Here is a 17,363-nt window from a genome sequence, read left to right as displayed (position 1 = left end):
GGTAAATTTATTCTTTTTGCGAAGAATATTATTTCATCGTATCGTAAATCTAACGTATGACTTTTATATAGATAAATTAGATTTTTATATAATTGATATATATATTTTAGATTATTTTTAATAAGTCGGAATGAATTCTTCATATTATTTATATTGATATAGAAAATAAATTGTAAAAAGAGAGAATAGATTTACTTAGAATTGATTAAAATAATTTTTATATTAATTAATATTAATCTCTTTTAATTGTAAGAAAAAGATTAATAGAAAATAATGAACGTTCTTTTTATTAGATTTAATTATTTGTTAAATATCGAATTAGACTGAAAGATTTATTGTTTCTTCTTTTCTTTTTTTGTACACTTGTTGTTCCATTTCTTTTTACAATATTCGTGACTTCGTAAAGATTGCTTGGTGTTTATTTAAGAATTTAGATAAAAATATCGTAAACGTTTATTACTTCGCAAAGAACGAATGCGTATTATTCGGCCAATAAATTTATTTAGTCTCCGCGAAAGATAAGATATAATTTGCTATAAGATTAAAAATATCTGTTGAATTTTTTGACAAATAATTTATCGTTAAAGTGAAACAGGTAGGATTATATAAAAAGATCTTCGTTTTTTCGTATTTTGTGAAATAATTTTCTCTCATGTATTTTCTCCAATTAAATCGAGAACAAAATAATTCTTTATTCGTAAAACTAATCACATATTGCAACCGTTGAATTGCTATTTTGTGAATTATATCGAAGTAATAGTTTTGATTTTAATATTCGCCCTTCTGAAAAATCGTTGTTCGTAAAAAGAAACATTTTCAATAGACAGTTAAAGAGAAAACGCATGCAGAATTATTTCTTGAACTCATAAGCATTATGTATAATTCATTGTACATAGATTTATAACAGTGATTCCCAATCTTATTGGCAACGATCTCAAATTCTAATGCATTCTTCTCTGTAAGATATCATTTTTATTATTCAAAGTTTGAAATTGTATTTTTGAACACGCGAAGATCGATAAATCAATTCCAAGAAACAATTTACCACCACTATACTATGTCTTATAAATTTATGATAACGAAAGAGAAGATAGAATCGTGAAATTATTTGTTCGGGTAAAGAAGTAGTAGTGTTGGCCTTAGTCTGAGCAAACTTTCACGAATCATGGAATTTATGAAAAGAAGAAATAATATTACGAAAATTTACTGAACAAATATCATTCTAAAAATGTAACTTTTTAAAATACAATTTGTTCTTTTTATAGATCGTGTACTTTACATTGGGAACCACACGAGTTTACAATATACTTATAATTAGATTATGAAATTTGCTCGCGCTTGCTATTCATCGATAGCTTCGATGTTTGGAAGCCCTGCAAAAAATTCTGCTCCTAAGTACATCGAAGGCACATCTCTTAATATATTAGGCACGACCATGGGTAATTTTTCCTTTTCGGCATAGCCAAATATTTCCATTATGAAAATCGAAGTTTAAAAAAAACCAAACACAATTATTTATATAAGGTTTACAACGATTTACGTTAATATCAAGTTGCCTGTAGGTATGCAACACTTTCTATTTTTACTCGGTCGATAAACCCTGCTTGCGAGTGTCATTTATCGGTAAAAAAAAAGAAAAAGGTTTTTCAACCCCTTTACAATAGGCAACAGTTTGTACATTAAACGAGATCGATTTGCATATCACGAGGAATCTAAAAAAAAAAATAAAATAAAATATTTCCTACCAACAGAGTGTTTTTATCGATGGCATTGGTAACTGCAATTATCGACCAAGTATGAATTGACGTCAACGTTCAGGCGCTTAAAACTCGACATTAACATAATTATAGATAGATAATTATAGAAAATCAATAAACGAACACATCATATCCGGAGTTAATGTTAAATAAAATTAACAATTAAATTAATTTCTATTAGAAAATAATTAACAATTAAATAATAGTTCGAGACGCTCGTTATTATTATCAATATTATTTCTAATAAGACTAGAAACAGGGACAACTGCTTGTCCTGGCACGATAGGTGTATTTGTAAAAAGATATATAGCAAGATTTAAATAGATCCAATAAAATTGACCTAAGTTTCGATAATATCAACGTGAAATAATAATAAGTATACACCACATTTAACAATTGAGAAAAATACTTGTCTCAAAAATGAATACGATTAGTTTAATTCGCGATTATTTAAATCTTACTTTGTATTTTTTTTTCTAAAAGATCGAAGGGGAACAAGAAAAAGAAAAAAAGATAAATGCATGCCTAGATCACGCTTCTAATTGAATCTATGTTTAAAAAGAAAAAAACATAATTGAACTACGCTTGATTCTGGGTCAAAGTTAACCGTTCCATTTCGATCAGACCGCTACCCCAAATCTTACGATTTTTGGTGAAAGGTATGATACCGATTAAAAATCCAGCAACAATGATCCACAAACCAGCCATCATGAATGACATTTCCCAAGAATTCGTTATGTCGAATAACCAACCGGCCAGCGGTGGTCCTAAAAGGTTTCCAATACCTTGGCAGAGTAAAGTAAGACCGTAAGCTGTTGTAAATCTTTCCAATGGTATCAGTTCTACCAATATAACTGGGGTGAAACTAAAACTACTGGCGAAGAATAATCCAAATGATGCCGAGGTTATGATCAATGGTATGTAATGTAAAGTGAACGTGGACATCAGCATAGTCGATACACCACAGATAGCCAAACAACAGGCGTAAGTTTTGCTGACGTTCATCCAGGGCTGATCACCTGCCCATCCAAGACCGATCTGTCAAATTATCAAGTATATTATAACAATTTTCTAATGATGATAATTGATTATGATTCCTTTGTTTTGAACTTGTCAACTTACCATACCAATTGTATTAGTTATACCAATAATGCTAAGTAGATTAGCACCATCTGACTCGGAATAACCGTTCCTCGTTAAATGTTCCGCGAGGTAGAAGTAAGGCACGATGAACCAAGTGAACAATAATATCGTCGATAAAGACATCAACAAAAAATGAAACTCCAAAAACATCGAAAAGTCCATCATACCTTTCAGCAAATTAACCAACTCGCTGTACCATTTCTAACGATCGATATCAAAACTTTAATAATGTCGTATGATTTGAAATTCCTGTTTACGAATGACAGCTTCTTACCTCTTCGCTTTCCTTAGCCAACGTGGTCATACTGTTTCTGTAAATATTTGGACAACTGCTTGCTCTCAATCTATACTTTTGTAGATTCAATGCTGCCCCACGATACATGACAGAATTTCTATGTACCCTTATGTCTTTGAAGTAATGCGTATTTGTGCTAAATTGTCTTCTCAACCATGGCAACGAATCAGTTCTGACTACACCGTCAGTCAAACCGGGTATATGGTGTCTTGATTTTACCTTTTCGGTATCGGTCATCTTCAAAATTCATTCAACACGTTTAACGTATCATTTATTAACATTATTATATATATTTTTTGTGTAAATAATACTTACCGGTATAGCAACGTCTTTTTTAATGAAATGACTGGCTTCGTCGATTTCTTGCAAAATTTTTTTCTCCCCATTAATCTTCTCGTTCGTATCTTGAATTTGATGAGGATTCGTTTTCTCATCGGCCATCTTGACTCTAATGAAATATTGAAGATTGAAATATTGCATCGAATCAATGACAATTGTTTTATGCAGAATGTATTTATGTATCATAAAAAAAAAAAAAACCAAATTCGATTAACCTCATAGTCATGGTAACACCGGTCTTCTTGTAATCATCTATCACTGACGAATCGTCCGTTAATTTATCCGACAGACTACGACACTTCAAAAGATTCGGATAATTTTCTAATATAACGTTGTAGAGTCTCGAATTGGCGGATAATGACTCTAAAACTTCCAATGGCACCTGAAATCCTCGTAGACAGATATTTCTTTTTATCGTTTATCCTCATTAAAGTTAAACAATTGAGAAAAAGTCTCTTACTCTTACTTATTATTATTATCTTATCGATCATTAATTTACATCCTACCTTTTCGCATTCCTTGACGAAAGTTGGTAAATTGACGACACTTCGGAAAGTGGAACCACGCGTGGCAGCACGATTGGGTGTCGCAGTGCTGGTACCAAGACTTTGAAGCAAATATTCCGTTTTGCCAGTTTTCAGCATTTGTCTGAGTTCCTCGACACCTGGAAACTCATCGGAGAATGCACGCGACGAACCACCGTCCAGTTCCGATTTGATCGTGTTGGATTTTTTCGGCGAGGACAATTGTTGTTGTTTCTTTTGTTCCAAAATCCACCATTCCGGGTCTCGCATAACAGCACCGCATACGATCATATTGAAGAACGTGCCGGCTAACATCAGACAAGTACCACGCCAGCCGTATTCCTCGATGAAGAATGTTGTCATAGGTGCGTAAACGAATGTACCAATACCGGTACCGCATGCACCGAGACCTACAGCTAACGTTCGTTTCTTGTCAAACCAATAAGCTATGCTCACAACCGCAGTGACGTAGCACAAACCTAAACCCAAACCCGCAATCACGCCAAAAGTCAAATACATTACCTCGATGGTGTTGCTGAAACAACTCAGAACAAAACCTATCCCAGAAATGAGACCTCCCGCAATGGTCATCTTCCTACAACCGTAACGATCGACCAAAGCTGACATTACAGGACCGGATAATAGCGGTACTGCCATGAACAGCGAACCGATCCAAGCGGTTTTCGCTTTGCTAGCACCAAACTCTTTGAGAAATTCGATGTAAAGCAAACCGAAACTGAACGAGACTCCATCGGCGATCATTGAAATGACGAGGGATGCTAAAACGACAACCCAACCCCAACCCCCATCCGGTATACGTGGTTTCTTATTCATTTCTTTATCCTCGATGGTCGAATCCAAATCATTTTCCAAATCAACGGCACTGTCGAAATCGCTGATATCTTTGACGTCACCTTGGTATCCAGGATTTGCTATGATGATCGGTAATATCGTATCGTCCTTTCTCGGATTAATCTTAATCGGACTATTTCTCGGCTCTATCATCGAAATACGTTCGGTCAATGTCGGGGAAAACATTCTATTGTCTTCCGTACCATCAGTGTCGGGACTTAGAAAATCAAACTTGTCTCCTAATTCGTCGCCCAAACTCAATATACGATTTCTACCAAAGTGATCAGGTGACATGGTCAAAAGTGTATCCTTGTCGGGTGACAACGATTCGATACTTCTGTCGATCGTGCGTGCTGGTGTCGACTCGAGTAATCTTTCGTCAGCCAGACTACTCAAATCCTCCGTGTTACCGGAATCCTGACAAATGCCAGAACTTTTGGACGATGATATCTCGCTGATTGGACCATCGAAATCAATTCTGTTGTACAAATCAAGTTCGGGTGTTCTGCATGGGGAACTTGGGAATACCGTAGGACTTCCGTTATGCCAACCAACAATGGGTGCCCTTCTGGATCGATGATTACTCCTAGGGTCGACATTTTTCGAATCGATTGTTGGTAATCGATTGTTGATCAAATCCTTTTCCAAATACGCCATTACTGTACTTCGATCGTTATTATCGTTAACATTATTGTTGTTATTATTATTGTTGTTATTATTGTTAACGACAATATCAGTAGGGACGTTAATATTATCCGAATTAGCCAATGATATCATCGGTAATCTGTTAATATCATTATCAGAATCATCCCCTGTGTGTTTAACGTTCATCCGATCTGCCATTTGTTATTTGGCTTTTAAATATAACTATTGCCCGAGTGGATCCAACGACGGGGCCAGCCCTTCAGCCCTTGGATCTCGCCCGGAATAGATCTGGCACGCCTTTCTCCTACCATAAGGACCTTCAATCCTTCCTCCTCGTTTATTTCGAACGTCGATTGTTTCAGCATGCACGCTTCTTCCTTGATTTCTATTTTCCTAGAAACAAATATATTCGATTTATTATTATTATTTCATTTTTATTTAAAAATCAAGTATTTAATAATGTTATGGTTTTTTAAATACAATATGTAAAATTAGGACAAAATAAAACAGAGAGAGAGTAAAGATGTTTCGTGATAAATGAAATCAAGTGAAAGGATTAACGAGATAAAATATGTTTATTCTCGTTTATATTGCATGTGCAATTATCAATGCAACTGCTTGACAATAGGGTCAGTGTTTTTCTCGTAGTCTACACTCGTACGTACACTGTCAACAGACGAACTATCTTTCAATTATGTCTTCTTCTTATTAATCATCGCGTAACAGTTGCATTGCATACGACGTTCGTTCATTTTTTAATTCGTTGCAATAATAATAATAAAAAAAAAAACAAATAGAAGAAGAAGAAGAAGTCGTGAAATTATTTACAAGTTTTTCTTCCCGCTTTATTTTTTTGTTTTCTTAACGATGCATCTGTTCGACAATTATTTTGCAATCAACGTTAGAAATAATTAAAAAAAATTCTTTACGTATTCGATCATGTTTTCTTATGTTAGTTACTTTTGTTATTTGTGTGTGTGTGTTACATACGTGTTACAATTTTATTTACAATATATTATGCGATTAATTGAAAAACATTTAAAATGATAAAAATTATAAATATTATTAATAATAGAATTAATAATAGTGTTTACTCACCCTCGAGGTAGTGCATAGACAAAACTACGTGCAAGCATGTATGTGCGTAGGAAAGTGCGTGCGACACTTTACGGTATTATGTGAGCGAATAATAATTAAAGTCAAAGAATAAATTAAAATGATTAAATTACAAAACATAAATATATGACCATTAGCGTCTACTAAATTAGTTACAATGTATTTTACAACGCATGCATCATTTTTAATACGAAATTATGTAATACGAATTTAATTTGATTACATCCTTTTAGCAATTACTGTAAAAAAACAAAAGAAAAACATTTTATTAAATGAACACGAAGATTATTGATAAGCTGAAAAAAATAATACAAATACAAAATCAATCATTATTGTTCTTATATTCATTCCAATTTCAAATATTCTAATACACCATGGGGTATCGTGTATATGGGGCATATTTGGGTTTCACCATGTAAATCTTAACATTTTCCAGTCCAGAATTTTTCTTAATAAATAAAATGTTATTAATTATTATTAATTTTTCTTTTTTTCGTTTCTTTTTCTCTCCTCTGAGAATTCTGATACTGAGAATTTCTGAGAATAGAGGAAAACATTTTTGTATTTACTCTGACATCGAATAGCTGATTGGTCGAAGCTTAGCGTTTGCTTTGGAGTGGGGGGGGAGGAAGAGGCATCACCATGACGACCGACTTGGTCGATTTTCGCGTCTCCGCTTTTATCGGCGAAAAATACACATATGAAGACAAGATCTTGCTTATTCTTTACATACATATCAATCATTGTCATTCCAAAATTAATCCAAATTACGTTTAAAAAAAAAAAAAGAAAAAAATGAGAGAAAAAACTGGCACGTTGTTCGGTCTCCTAACAACTTCCTCTTATCTTTTTTTTTCGAATGTAGGAAAAGAAAAAGAAATAAATAAATTATTCGAAAATGTTATTAATAATATATTATAATAAAAATATATTAATATTAATAAATAAAAAGAAAATAATATTATATTATATTTTTAATACATTAATATATTTAAAAATAATATTATATTTTTAATACATTAATATATTTAATATTAATATATATTAAAAATATAATAATAAATATATATTTGAATGAATATATAAAAAATATTATTTTTTTGAAAATAATATTATATTTTTAATACATTAATATATTTAATATTAATACATATTAAAAATATAATAATAAATATATATTTGAATGAATATAAAAAATATTATTTTTTTCGCGTGTGCATTGGGATCGTCGATTGCGAAATGAAAGAAATAGAAAATTTTTGGGGTGTATTTCTATGAATAAAAATGCCACGCCTTCGTAAGACTCTGAAAACAAACTGTTATATAAAAATCGATGAAATATTCAAGCAAATACGAATGAGTTGACTATAATTATTAGAATTGTGAGTAGAGTTATAGACCGGTTATAGGCGGCAGATCCATCGATCCAATACTTAAAGGTCTTCGTACTTTCCAAAAGGAAACGCCTCAATTCTACAAAATTGTATTATAAATGAATTGAAATGATTTATCCTACTTGTTCTTTGTAATTTGTTTACAAAATTTCTTTTTATAAATTTGTAATTTTCTTTTTATACTAACTCGTGTTATAAGAATAAGTTGAATAGTTTTGAATCATCGAATCGAAAGAAATAAATGCAAGGAAAGCACGTGTGTTGCATTATTCGAAACGTGAATGGATAAAAAGCTTGCATAGATGAAACACACGTGTTCTCAATCACGAGGAAGTGTTTATAATTAATTCAAGAAAAAGAAAAATACGTAAGAAGGAAGAATCAAGTTTTATATATATATATATATTGGTTTTTATCGATTATAGTTTATTTCTATCTCATATATCGTATTTGATTTCTATCTAAAATACCCAACGTAAGAGAATATTTCATTTACGAAGGCTAAGAAGACGTAAGCGAGATGACTTTGGATTCAATCCAAAATCGATACGTTCCAAAATTTATAATCGTCACAGTTTCATGAACGAAATACTATTTTTAATTGCATTCCCCGTTGTAATAGTTAGTTTACGTTGGTGATGCTATTTATTGATACATACAATTTCGTCTAGACTAGAATTTTTCTTTTACAAATTTTTGTTATTCGTCCGTTCGAGTGAGTTCATTTATCTTATAATATTTATATATTATTAAATATTTTTAGAAATTATATATTTCATGTGTTTGTTACAAGGTCTGTAATTGAATACACTTTGAAATATACACGAAGAATTTTTAGTATCAAGTAAGCAAAACTTTTACGATAGATCTAATTATATTTATCGTAAAGTAGTTATAGATTAGAACTAGAAAAAAAAAAGAAAAAGATTTTCTAGTGTCACATATCTGTTATTTAAATTGGGAGAAAAATTCTAAAAAAAGGTAATAGATCAAAAAAGCACATATTAAGCGAATAATCATAATACTACTCAACGATAAACGATCAATTCAACTTACCACGAAATACTTATCCAAAGTTCTGCACGGAATCGATCAAAGTATACGTGACTCGTGTCCCTTTATTTCGAATTTTCGTGGAATAAAACAATGGACGACCCTTTTGGTTGTTTAAAACAAAAAAATCCCCGCTTACAATTATTTTCCACGATTTCTTTAATTTATCGTCAAACAAAAAAACAAACAAAAGTGCGACACTTTTGAAATGATATTATCCTTTCTATTATAATTCTCGAACGAATTCTAACAAATGATTTATCTTTTTAATATTTCGATACGATTAAAGAATAAATTGTTGTTGTTGTTGTTGTTGTTCGATTAACAAATTGAGCTAACACGTTCGTGATAGAATACGAATAAAAATTGTAGGATAACGTGGAAAGAACTTCTCCTTACGAGGATACACAATAAACTGAACTATCGTTGGTGAATCGTTGACGAAGTGGGTGGCACGATGAAACGCGTCATTCAGATAGTGGAAGGTGCAGAAACAACGCACCTGTATCTCGAGAACTGTTTCTGAACAGCGCATGACTGTGGCATAGTATCATTTATTCGCTTTTGCGCATTGCAACTTTCTTTCCCCGAGAGGACAATAAACATCAAACGAATTATCATATTTTCTTCTGTGTTACTTTTTTCCATAACGTTCCGTCGATAAATCGTCTCTTTGTTGTATTCGAATAATTACATCGTTTCGAATTAATCGGTCAATTACTTTTTGTCAATTAATAAAACAATAATTAAATATCTTTTATTTCTTTTTTTTCCTATATTTAATTATCATTTTTATTTCTTCTTATTGTAATCTTTACGAAATAAATCATAATGTTTTTTTATTGATTATATATGCATATTTGTTTTACGTACTTTATTTTCCTAAGTATTTTTATACTGATGCGAGTAATATATTTTTTTTGTTATACATTTTGTTTGGATAAAAAAACAAAAATATAATAGAAGTTAATGCAAGGTCTGTTATTAAACAGTTACCGTATATAAAAGCAATACTTTACTATCTAAATGTTTTAAAATTATCAGCCCTATATAAAGAAAGTTTGCATGTTTTACATAAAGATTCCTTAATTAATAAATTATAATTTTTCTTAAAAATATATTGTACATACTTAAACTTTAATATTTCACCTAAATATGAACAACTATGAAGACGATTATTTAATTCATACAGTGAATAAGTAAGCTACTCGAGTGAGCCACTATAGTGGCTCATCGACCTGGAAAAAATAATCGATAAAGCCAATATAGTGGCAGACCGGCTAAGGCCTATATCGGTAATTGCAGTGCTCTACCTTTATCCATCGACCGTCGGAAACTCCCACTGTCGGTAACTCCCACTGTCGGTAACTCCCACTGTCGGTAACTGCCACCGTCGGTAATAGTAGACTTAAAATTTTTTTTACTCTACGTCAGTAATATTTTGTATTTAGGTTCTTGGCGGTCAATATTATTAAAGTACAAACTCTCATTAAAAACGGTCGATGTTTTATAAATATTACCGACGGTGGCAGTTACCGACAGTGGGAGTTACCGACAGTGGGAGTTACCGACAGTGGGAGTTACCGACGGTCGATGGATAATGTAGAGCACTGCAATTACCGATAGGCCTTAGCCGGCCTGCCACTATATTGGCTTTATCGATTATTTTTTCCAGGTCGATGAGCCACTATTGTGGCTCACTCGAGTAGCTTACTTTTGTTCTTTTTATCTCTCTTTGTAGCATTTATTTCTTCTCGTTTGCTAATCTTTCTATATTTTTGTCTCTTAGGTAAAAAGCTAATAAAACTGACAAAGATTATTCCTGGCATAAGAAAAAGAAGAAAACTGAGAATAAGAAGATAAGGAAATACAGAGAAATTTAGTTTCGTAATATGGGACCCATTTCTATCTTCTTTCTAAGGTTTCCCGATACTAGGAGGATAATCATAAGACATTCAACAGATCAACACGCACAATGATCAACAACATCAGTTTAAGAACAGCGTACAACGTGTTTTTAATTAATTATTATAAATTATATGTTATTTATGTTAAAATCAGATCTACATAAAGAAATGTAAAAGAAACTTTCTGTACAAGATTGGAATTTTAAAATATACTTAAATTAAATCAAATAATTGTTGAATTTATTTTATACGAAAAAACAATTCCTAATTCCTTTTTTCTAAGAAATAAAGATATTTAAAGAACTGAAAAGTATGATTAAAAAACATAATGAAAGGATGGTGCGTGCCACTTCCTCGCACATCATGTGATCCTGTTAACAATCTCATTTTCGAGAAAACTTTAAAATTTGGTCGAAAATTTAATTTTGTAACAGGATCACATGATGTGCGAGGAGGTATCTCGATTTCGGACTTTTCCAAGAAATGACGTCATCGGAAATTCCAAGAAATGACGTCATTTCCAAGAATTTCGGTTTTCCAAGAAATGACGTCATTTCTTGGAATTTCTGATGACGTCATTTCTTGGAAAAGTCCCGAATCGAGATACCTCCTCGCACATCATGTGATCCTGTTAACAATCTCAATTTTCGAGAAAACTTTGAAATTTTGTCGAAGATTTAATTTGAAATGCGGATATTTAAAAAACTGAAAAAGTATGATTTAAAAAACATAAAGAAGGATGGGGCGTGCCACTTCCTCGCACATTATGTGATCCTGTTAACAATCTCAATTTTCGAGAAAACTTTGAAATTTGTCGAAAATTTAATTTTGTAACAGGATCACATGATGTGCGAGGAGGTATCTCGATTTCGGACTTTTCCAAGAAATGACGTCATCAGAAATTCCAAGAATGACGTCATTTCCAAGAATTTGGGATTTTTCCAAGAAATGACGTCATTTCCAAGAATTTCTGATGACGTCATTTCTTGGAAAAGTCCGAAATCGAGATACCTCCTCGCACATCATGTGATCCTGTTAACAATCTCAATTTTCGAGAAAACTTTGAAATTTGGTCGAAAATTAATTTTGTAACAGGATCACATGATGTTCGAGGAGGTTCTCGATTTCGGACTTTTCCAAGAAATGACGTCATCGGAAAGTCCAAGAAATGACGTCATTTCCAAGAATTTGGGATTTTTCCAAGAAATGACGTCATTTCCTAGAATTCTGATGACGTCATTTCTCGGAAAAGTCCGAAATCGAGATACCTCCTCGCACATCAGTGATTCCTGTTAACAATCTCAATTTTCGAGAAAACTTTGAAATTTGGTCGAAAATTTAATTTTGTAACAGGATCACATGATGTGCGAGGAGGTATCTCGATTTCGGACTTTCCAAGAAATGACGTCATCGGAATTCCAAGAAATGACGTCATTTCCAAGAATTTGGGATTTTTCCAAGAAATGACGTCATTTCCTAGAATTTCTGATGACGTCATTTCTCGGAAAAGTCCGAAATCGAGATACCTCCTCGCACATCATGTTATCCTGTTAACAATCTCAATTTTCGAGAAAACTTTGAAATTTTGTCGAAAATAAATTTTTGTATCAGGATCACATGATGTGCGAGGAGGTATCTCGATTCCGGACTTTTCCAAGAAATGACGTCATTTCCAAGAATTTCGGATTTTTCCAAGAAATGACGTCATTTCCAAGAATTTCGGATTTTTCCAAGAAATGACGTCACTTCCAAGAATTTCAGATTTTTCCAAGATACGTCACATTTCCAAGAATTTCTGATGACGTCATTCTCGGAAAAAGTCCGAAATCGAGATACCTCCTCGCACATCATGTTATCCTGTTAACAATCTCAATTTTCGAGAAAACTTTGAAATTTTGTCGGGAAAACTTTGAAATTTTGTCGAAAATTAATTTTGTAACAGGATCACATGTGCGAGGAGGTTCTCGATTCCGGACTTTTCCAAGAAATGACGTCATTTCCAAGAAATTTGGATTTTTCCGGAAATGACGTCATTTCCAAGAAATTCGGATTTTTCCAAGAAATGACGTCATTTCCAAGAATTCAGATTTTTCCAAGAAATGACGTCATTTCCAAGAATTTTTGATGACGTCATTTCTTGGAAAAGTCCGAAATCGAGTACCTCCTCGCACATCATTTATCTGTTAACAATCTGAATTTTCGGAAAACTTTGAAACTTTTGTCGAAAATTTAATTTTTTTTTTGAATTTAGTTTTGGAAACCGTATTTATGTTTAAAGTTTAATAACTAAAAAATAACTCTGAGTTTTAACATAAATAAGATATATTTATATAATTATTAAAAAAACGTGTTCGTTTGTCTTAAACTGATGGTGTTGATCCATTGCGTGTGTGATCCATTGAATGTCTTATGATTATCCTCCTAGTACGGGAAACCTTAGAAAGAAGATAGATATGGGTCCCATATTACGAAACTAAATTTCTCTGTGTTTCCTTATCTTCTATTCTCAGTTTTCTTCTTCTTCTATGCCAGGAATAATCTTGTCAGTTTTATTAGTTTTTACCTAAGAGAGAAAAATAGAAAGATTAGTAAACGAGAAGAAATAAATGCTACAAAGAGAGATAAAGGAAAAAAGAACCCGATATTGGCGAAGATCCTTCGTTTGTGAGTAAAAGCCGACTGAGAGGCGGGACTTGCGCCCCACTCTACAATTACCTTTTTTCCAATATTTCTCCCTTATTTTTGCAAATACGAAGATAAACCATAGAACATTTTTATGTATTAGTAATTCGCTACAACTTTGTTTGAAACTTTTTCGATTACATGCCTAGATTCTAAGATAAGGCCATTTTTTACCCTTTTTTACCCTTTTTCTCAAAAACGAAGGATCCTATTGCAAAAATATTAGCACCATTCGAGGCAGCATCGTCGACTTACCCTTAGATCAATTTCCCCCTCCCTACCCCTAATTTAGGATGTCTGGCCCTATTTCAGTGAACTAAATATGTTTCAATACTATTTAACAAAGCTTTGAATCCCAATTATCGGTATTACAAAATAAAAGAGAAAAAAGAAAACATTATAATGACATAACTGTACTCCACTCCAACCCCCCCCCCGCTTCCTTCCCCGACGTTCTTTAATTTCAATTAAAATCGTAGGAAATAAAGATAAAAATGCATCGAACGAAAGTTAACGCAAAACATACAATTAAACGATTAAAATATTAAACGTTGCAAATGAAAACGGTGATGGCGAGGTGGAGCGAGGTGTTGGGGTGGCAGGTGGGGGGTTTATTCGTAAAAGAAAAAAAGATAGAACGATTATTTCTTTTTCTTTCATCTTATTTTTGTATATGCTCGGTTATTTTTAAACGTAGAGATTTGTTTTTATTAAGATAAGAGAAGAAAAGCCGGATCGTGCTGTTGCATTCTCAAAAAAATTCAATTAAACGACCAATCAAACGAATTACTAAACGCATATTGTGCCTGTAGTGGTATATCATTTTTTTTGTTCATATTACTTGGTCATTTAACTTGCTACTTAAAAACTATTAATATTTAATCGAGGTTTATCTGATGATCAATCGTCTCGATCGATCTCGTATTTATTTATTTATTTATTTATTTATTTTCGTACATTCGTGTTACGTGATTATTAATTATTAATTATTAATTATTAATTATTATAATTATAATTATTATTATTATTATTATTATTATTATTTTGTTTCTTGTCGTCATAATAAAATATTTCTTTCTTTCTTTCTTTCTTCCATGCTTTCTTTCGTTTCTTTCTAGCACAATCAAACGAGAAAGTTTTCATTTTTTTCCTTTTTACCAAGAGTAACCTTACGATAACTTTACAATTAAATGCATAGACGTTAAAACTCTCGTTTCATTTCATTTCATTTTTCTTTTTTACAACTAAATCAATCAGCTCGTTAATTCTATTCAAACGGAAAAAATAATATACATTTTTAATTTGATAAAAGAAAAATAATATCAAGAAAAGTTTGTAGGTAATTACGGTCATTAATCATATACGTTAAATTCTATTAAATAATAATGATAATAATAATAATAAAAAATAAAATAATAATTATATCGAGAGAACGATTTTCTAATCCTTTTTCTCTTTGCTTTTGTATTCTTTTCTTTTTTTTTTAAATAAATTTCGATTGTCCCACATATATCTTTCTACGCATTTATATGTATATGTATATACGTATGTTTGTTTTTTTTTTTTTTTTTTAATAGATTTTGCATAATTATATCTTAAATTTATTTTCCTAAATGTATATCATCCAAATGTAATAATATCTCTCTCTATGATTATAGCAATTAATTGTATAGTTATCGTAATTCATAGATATATATATATATAGAGAATATTTTTCTAACTAAATATCACAAAACACACACCGATCTCATAATAATCGTATTCTTAGTAAAACTCAGCGGCGAATTCTTTATTAGAAACTCGGATTAAAGGTTTCTTTTTTTTTTACGCATTAGAAATGTTTTAAACCCCCCCCTTTTTCCAATAAAATCATTGCAATGAAAATGTTGCATCAGATGCATTTATACAGATTCCAATTTTCTTACGAACAACGGGATACCTGGATCAATCGCACACCTTTTAAAGTTTAACTTCGAATTCTCTTTTACACTGTTATTCGTTTTCTTTTACTTTTTCTTTAACTTTTTCTTTACTTTTTCCTTTTTGTTTCTACGTTCGTTCTTGTTACTTCATACTTTTTTATTATTATTATTATTATTTCTTTTTCTTTATCATTTATTCAACACACTAGTCGCGAGAAAAGTAGATATGAGATTAATAATTCTAAATCGATACGAAGGCCACGTGAAACTATATAATCCGCGTAATAAGATGTTTATTTAATCTTTTTTTTATTCTTTTGTTTGTTTGTTTTTTTTGTTGTTCGATCCTTCGTATAAAAAAGGCACGGATATACATTTTAATATCTTTTCTCTCTGTTCTAATTCGCACTCTCTTAATCATACATTCATTTATGCTACGCAAAAACTAACCTAAAATTTTCCATTTGTCCTTACATATATATACGAGGTGGAGAAAAAAAAAAAATTCCCACCCCTTGCCAAAAAAAAGAAGATAGGTTAGATAATTCGAACGAATTTATAAATATCATTAAAAAATTAATTATTACATTAATTAATTAATTATTATTATTTAATATAAACTGTTCTCGACAAAACAGTATTTTTTTCGAACCGAATATACTTTTTCGCGATGAAATATATGATAAATTATTTCGTATGATAATTCGTTTCGAATTGAAACAAAAATATTTCATTGCTATTTAAGTATTACGTTTTAAAAAAATCCCTTCGAACATCGAACACCCATTTTTCCTCCTTTTCTTTTTCTTTTTTCTTATCACCCTGTATAAAATAACTCGCACATCATCGAATCCCATTGATTCATCATCACAGAAAAGCAGTATATATAATTATATACATATACCATAATATTATTATTATTATTATTATTATAATTATTATTTACAGACGCTTCTTTTTTCTTCTTTTTTCTTTTTGGTTTTTTTTTTTTTTAAATTACGAGTACGCGCCATAATTCTGATGCTACAATGATGCTTATGATAAGATGACGATTATGACGACAACGATCGATCTGATTAATCATGACGATGATAGAAATAAAATTAACGTGAAAATAAAATAATCTTAACAACGTCAACGTTCGTTTAATCGTGCGTTAATCGAATAATTAATTTATAAAGAAAAAAAAAATAGAGAAAAATAGAGAGAGAGAGAGGAGAGAGAGATGGTGCTAATGCATTAAAAAAAAAAAAAAACAGAAACACACATACATAAATGGCTATTATAATCTAAGAAAATCGTTTTATTTAAGGGATACCTCTACATTTATGCAAAAAAATTAATTCGCGTGAAGTTACCAATAAAAAAAAAGAATATATTTTCCTACTCCTAGGCACCCCTCCCCACTCTTCCACCAATTGAAAACAATTTTTATATCATCATTTACAATCACTATGATAATTCGAATGCGTTATCCTCTATGATAACTTGTCACAAATGACGTTTCAATACGTTAAGATGCATACTAGAAGGTAATATAAACGAGAAAATAAAAATAAGAAATATTAAAAATACTATTATTTTTGTTTTGTAGATATATCTTAAACAACGTGATGGAAATATGAGAAGAAATATGAGAAGAAATATGAGAAGAAATATGAATGGAACGAGTTAGGCGAATATTGTGCCTGCCTGGATGAACAATTGATTCCCAAAACTACACCAAAAATTATT

General features: G+C 31.3%; 1 protein-coding gene across 1 annotated transcript; it reads right to left on the bottom strand.

Annotated features, from left to right (window-relative positions):
- Window positions 1–1,957: 1,957 nt before the first annotated feature.
- On the bottom strand, window positions 1,958–9,608 carry LOC122518108. The gene is made up of 7 exons (XM_043636820.1): window positions 9,122–9,608; window positions 4,041–5,948; window positions 3,750–3,916; window positions 3,511–3,643; window positions 3,175–3,432; window positions 2,880–3,101; window positions 1,958–2,795 (listed from the first exon to the last, which is right to left on the bottom strand). Exons 2-7 carry the CDS (start codon window positions 5,751–5,753, stop codon window positions 2,337–2,339), a joined length of 2,952 nt encoding a protein of 983 aa, XP_043492755.1. The 5' UTR covers window positions 5,754–5,948; window positions 9,122–9,608; the 3' UTR covers window positions 1,958–2,336.
- Window positions 9,609–17,363: the final 7,755 nt, after the last annotated feature.

Source organism: Polistes fuscatus, unplaced genomic scaffold, assembly GCF_010416935.1.
Source record: "Polistes fuscatus isolate 324 unplaced genomic scaffold, CU_Pfus_HIC Scaffold23, whole genome shotgun sequence".
Taxonomy (NCBI): Eukaryota; Metazoa; Arthropoda; class Insecta; order Hymenoptera; family Vespidae; genus Polistes; species Polistes fuscatus.
The sequence above is the reverse complement of the archived record's forward strand: the minus strand, read 5'-3'. Positions and strand labels throughout refer to the sequence as shown.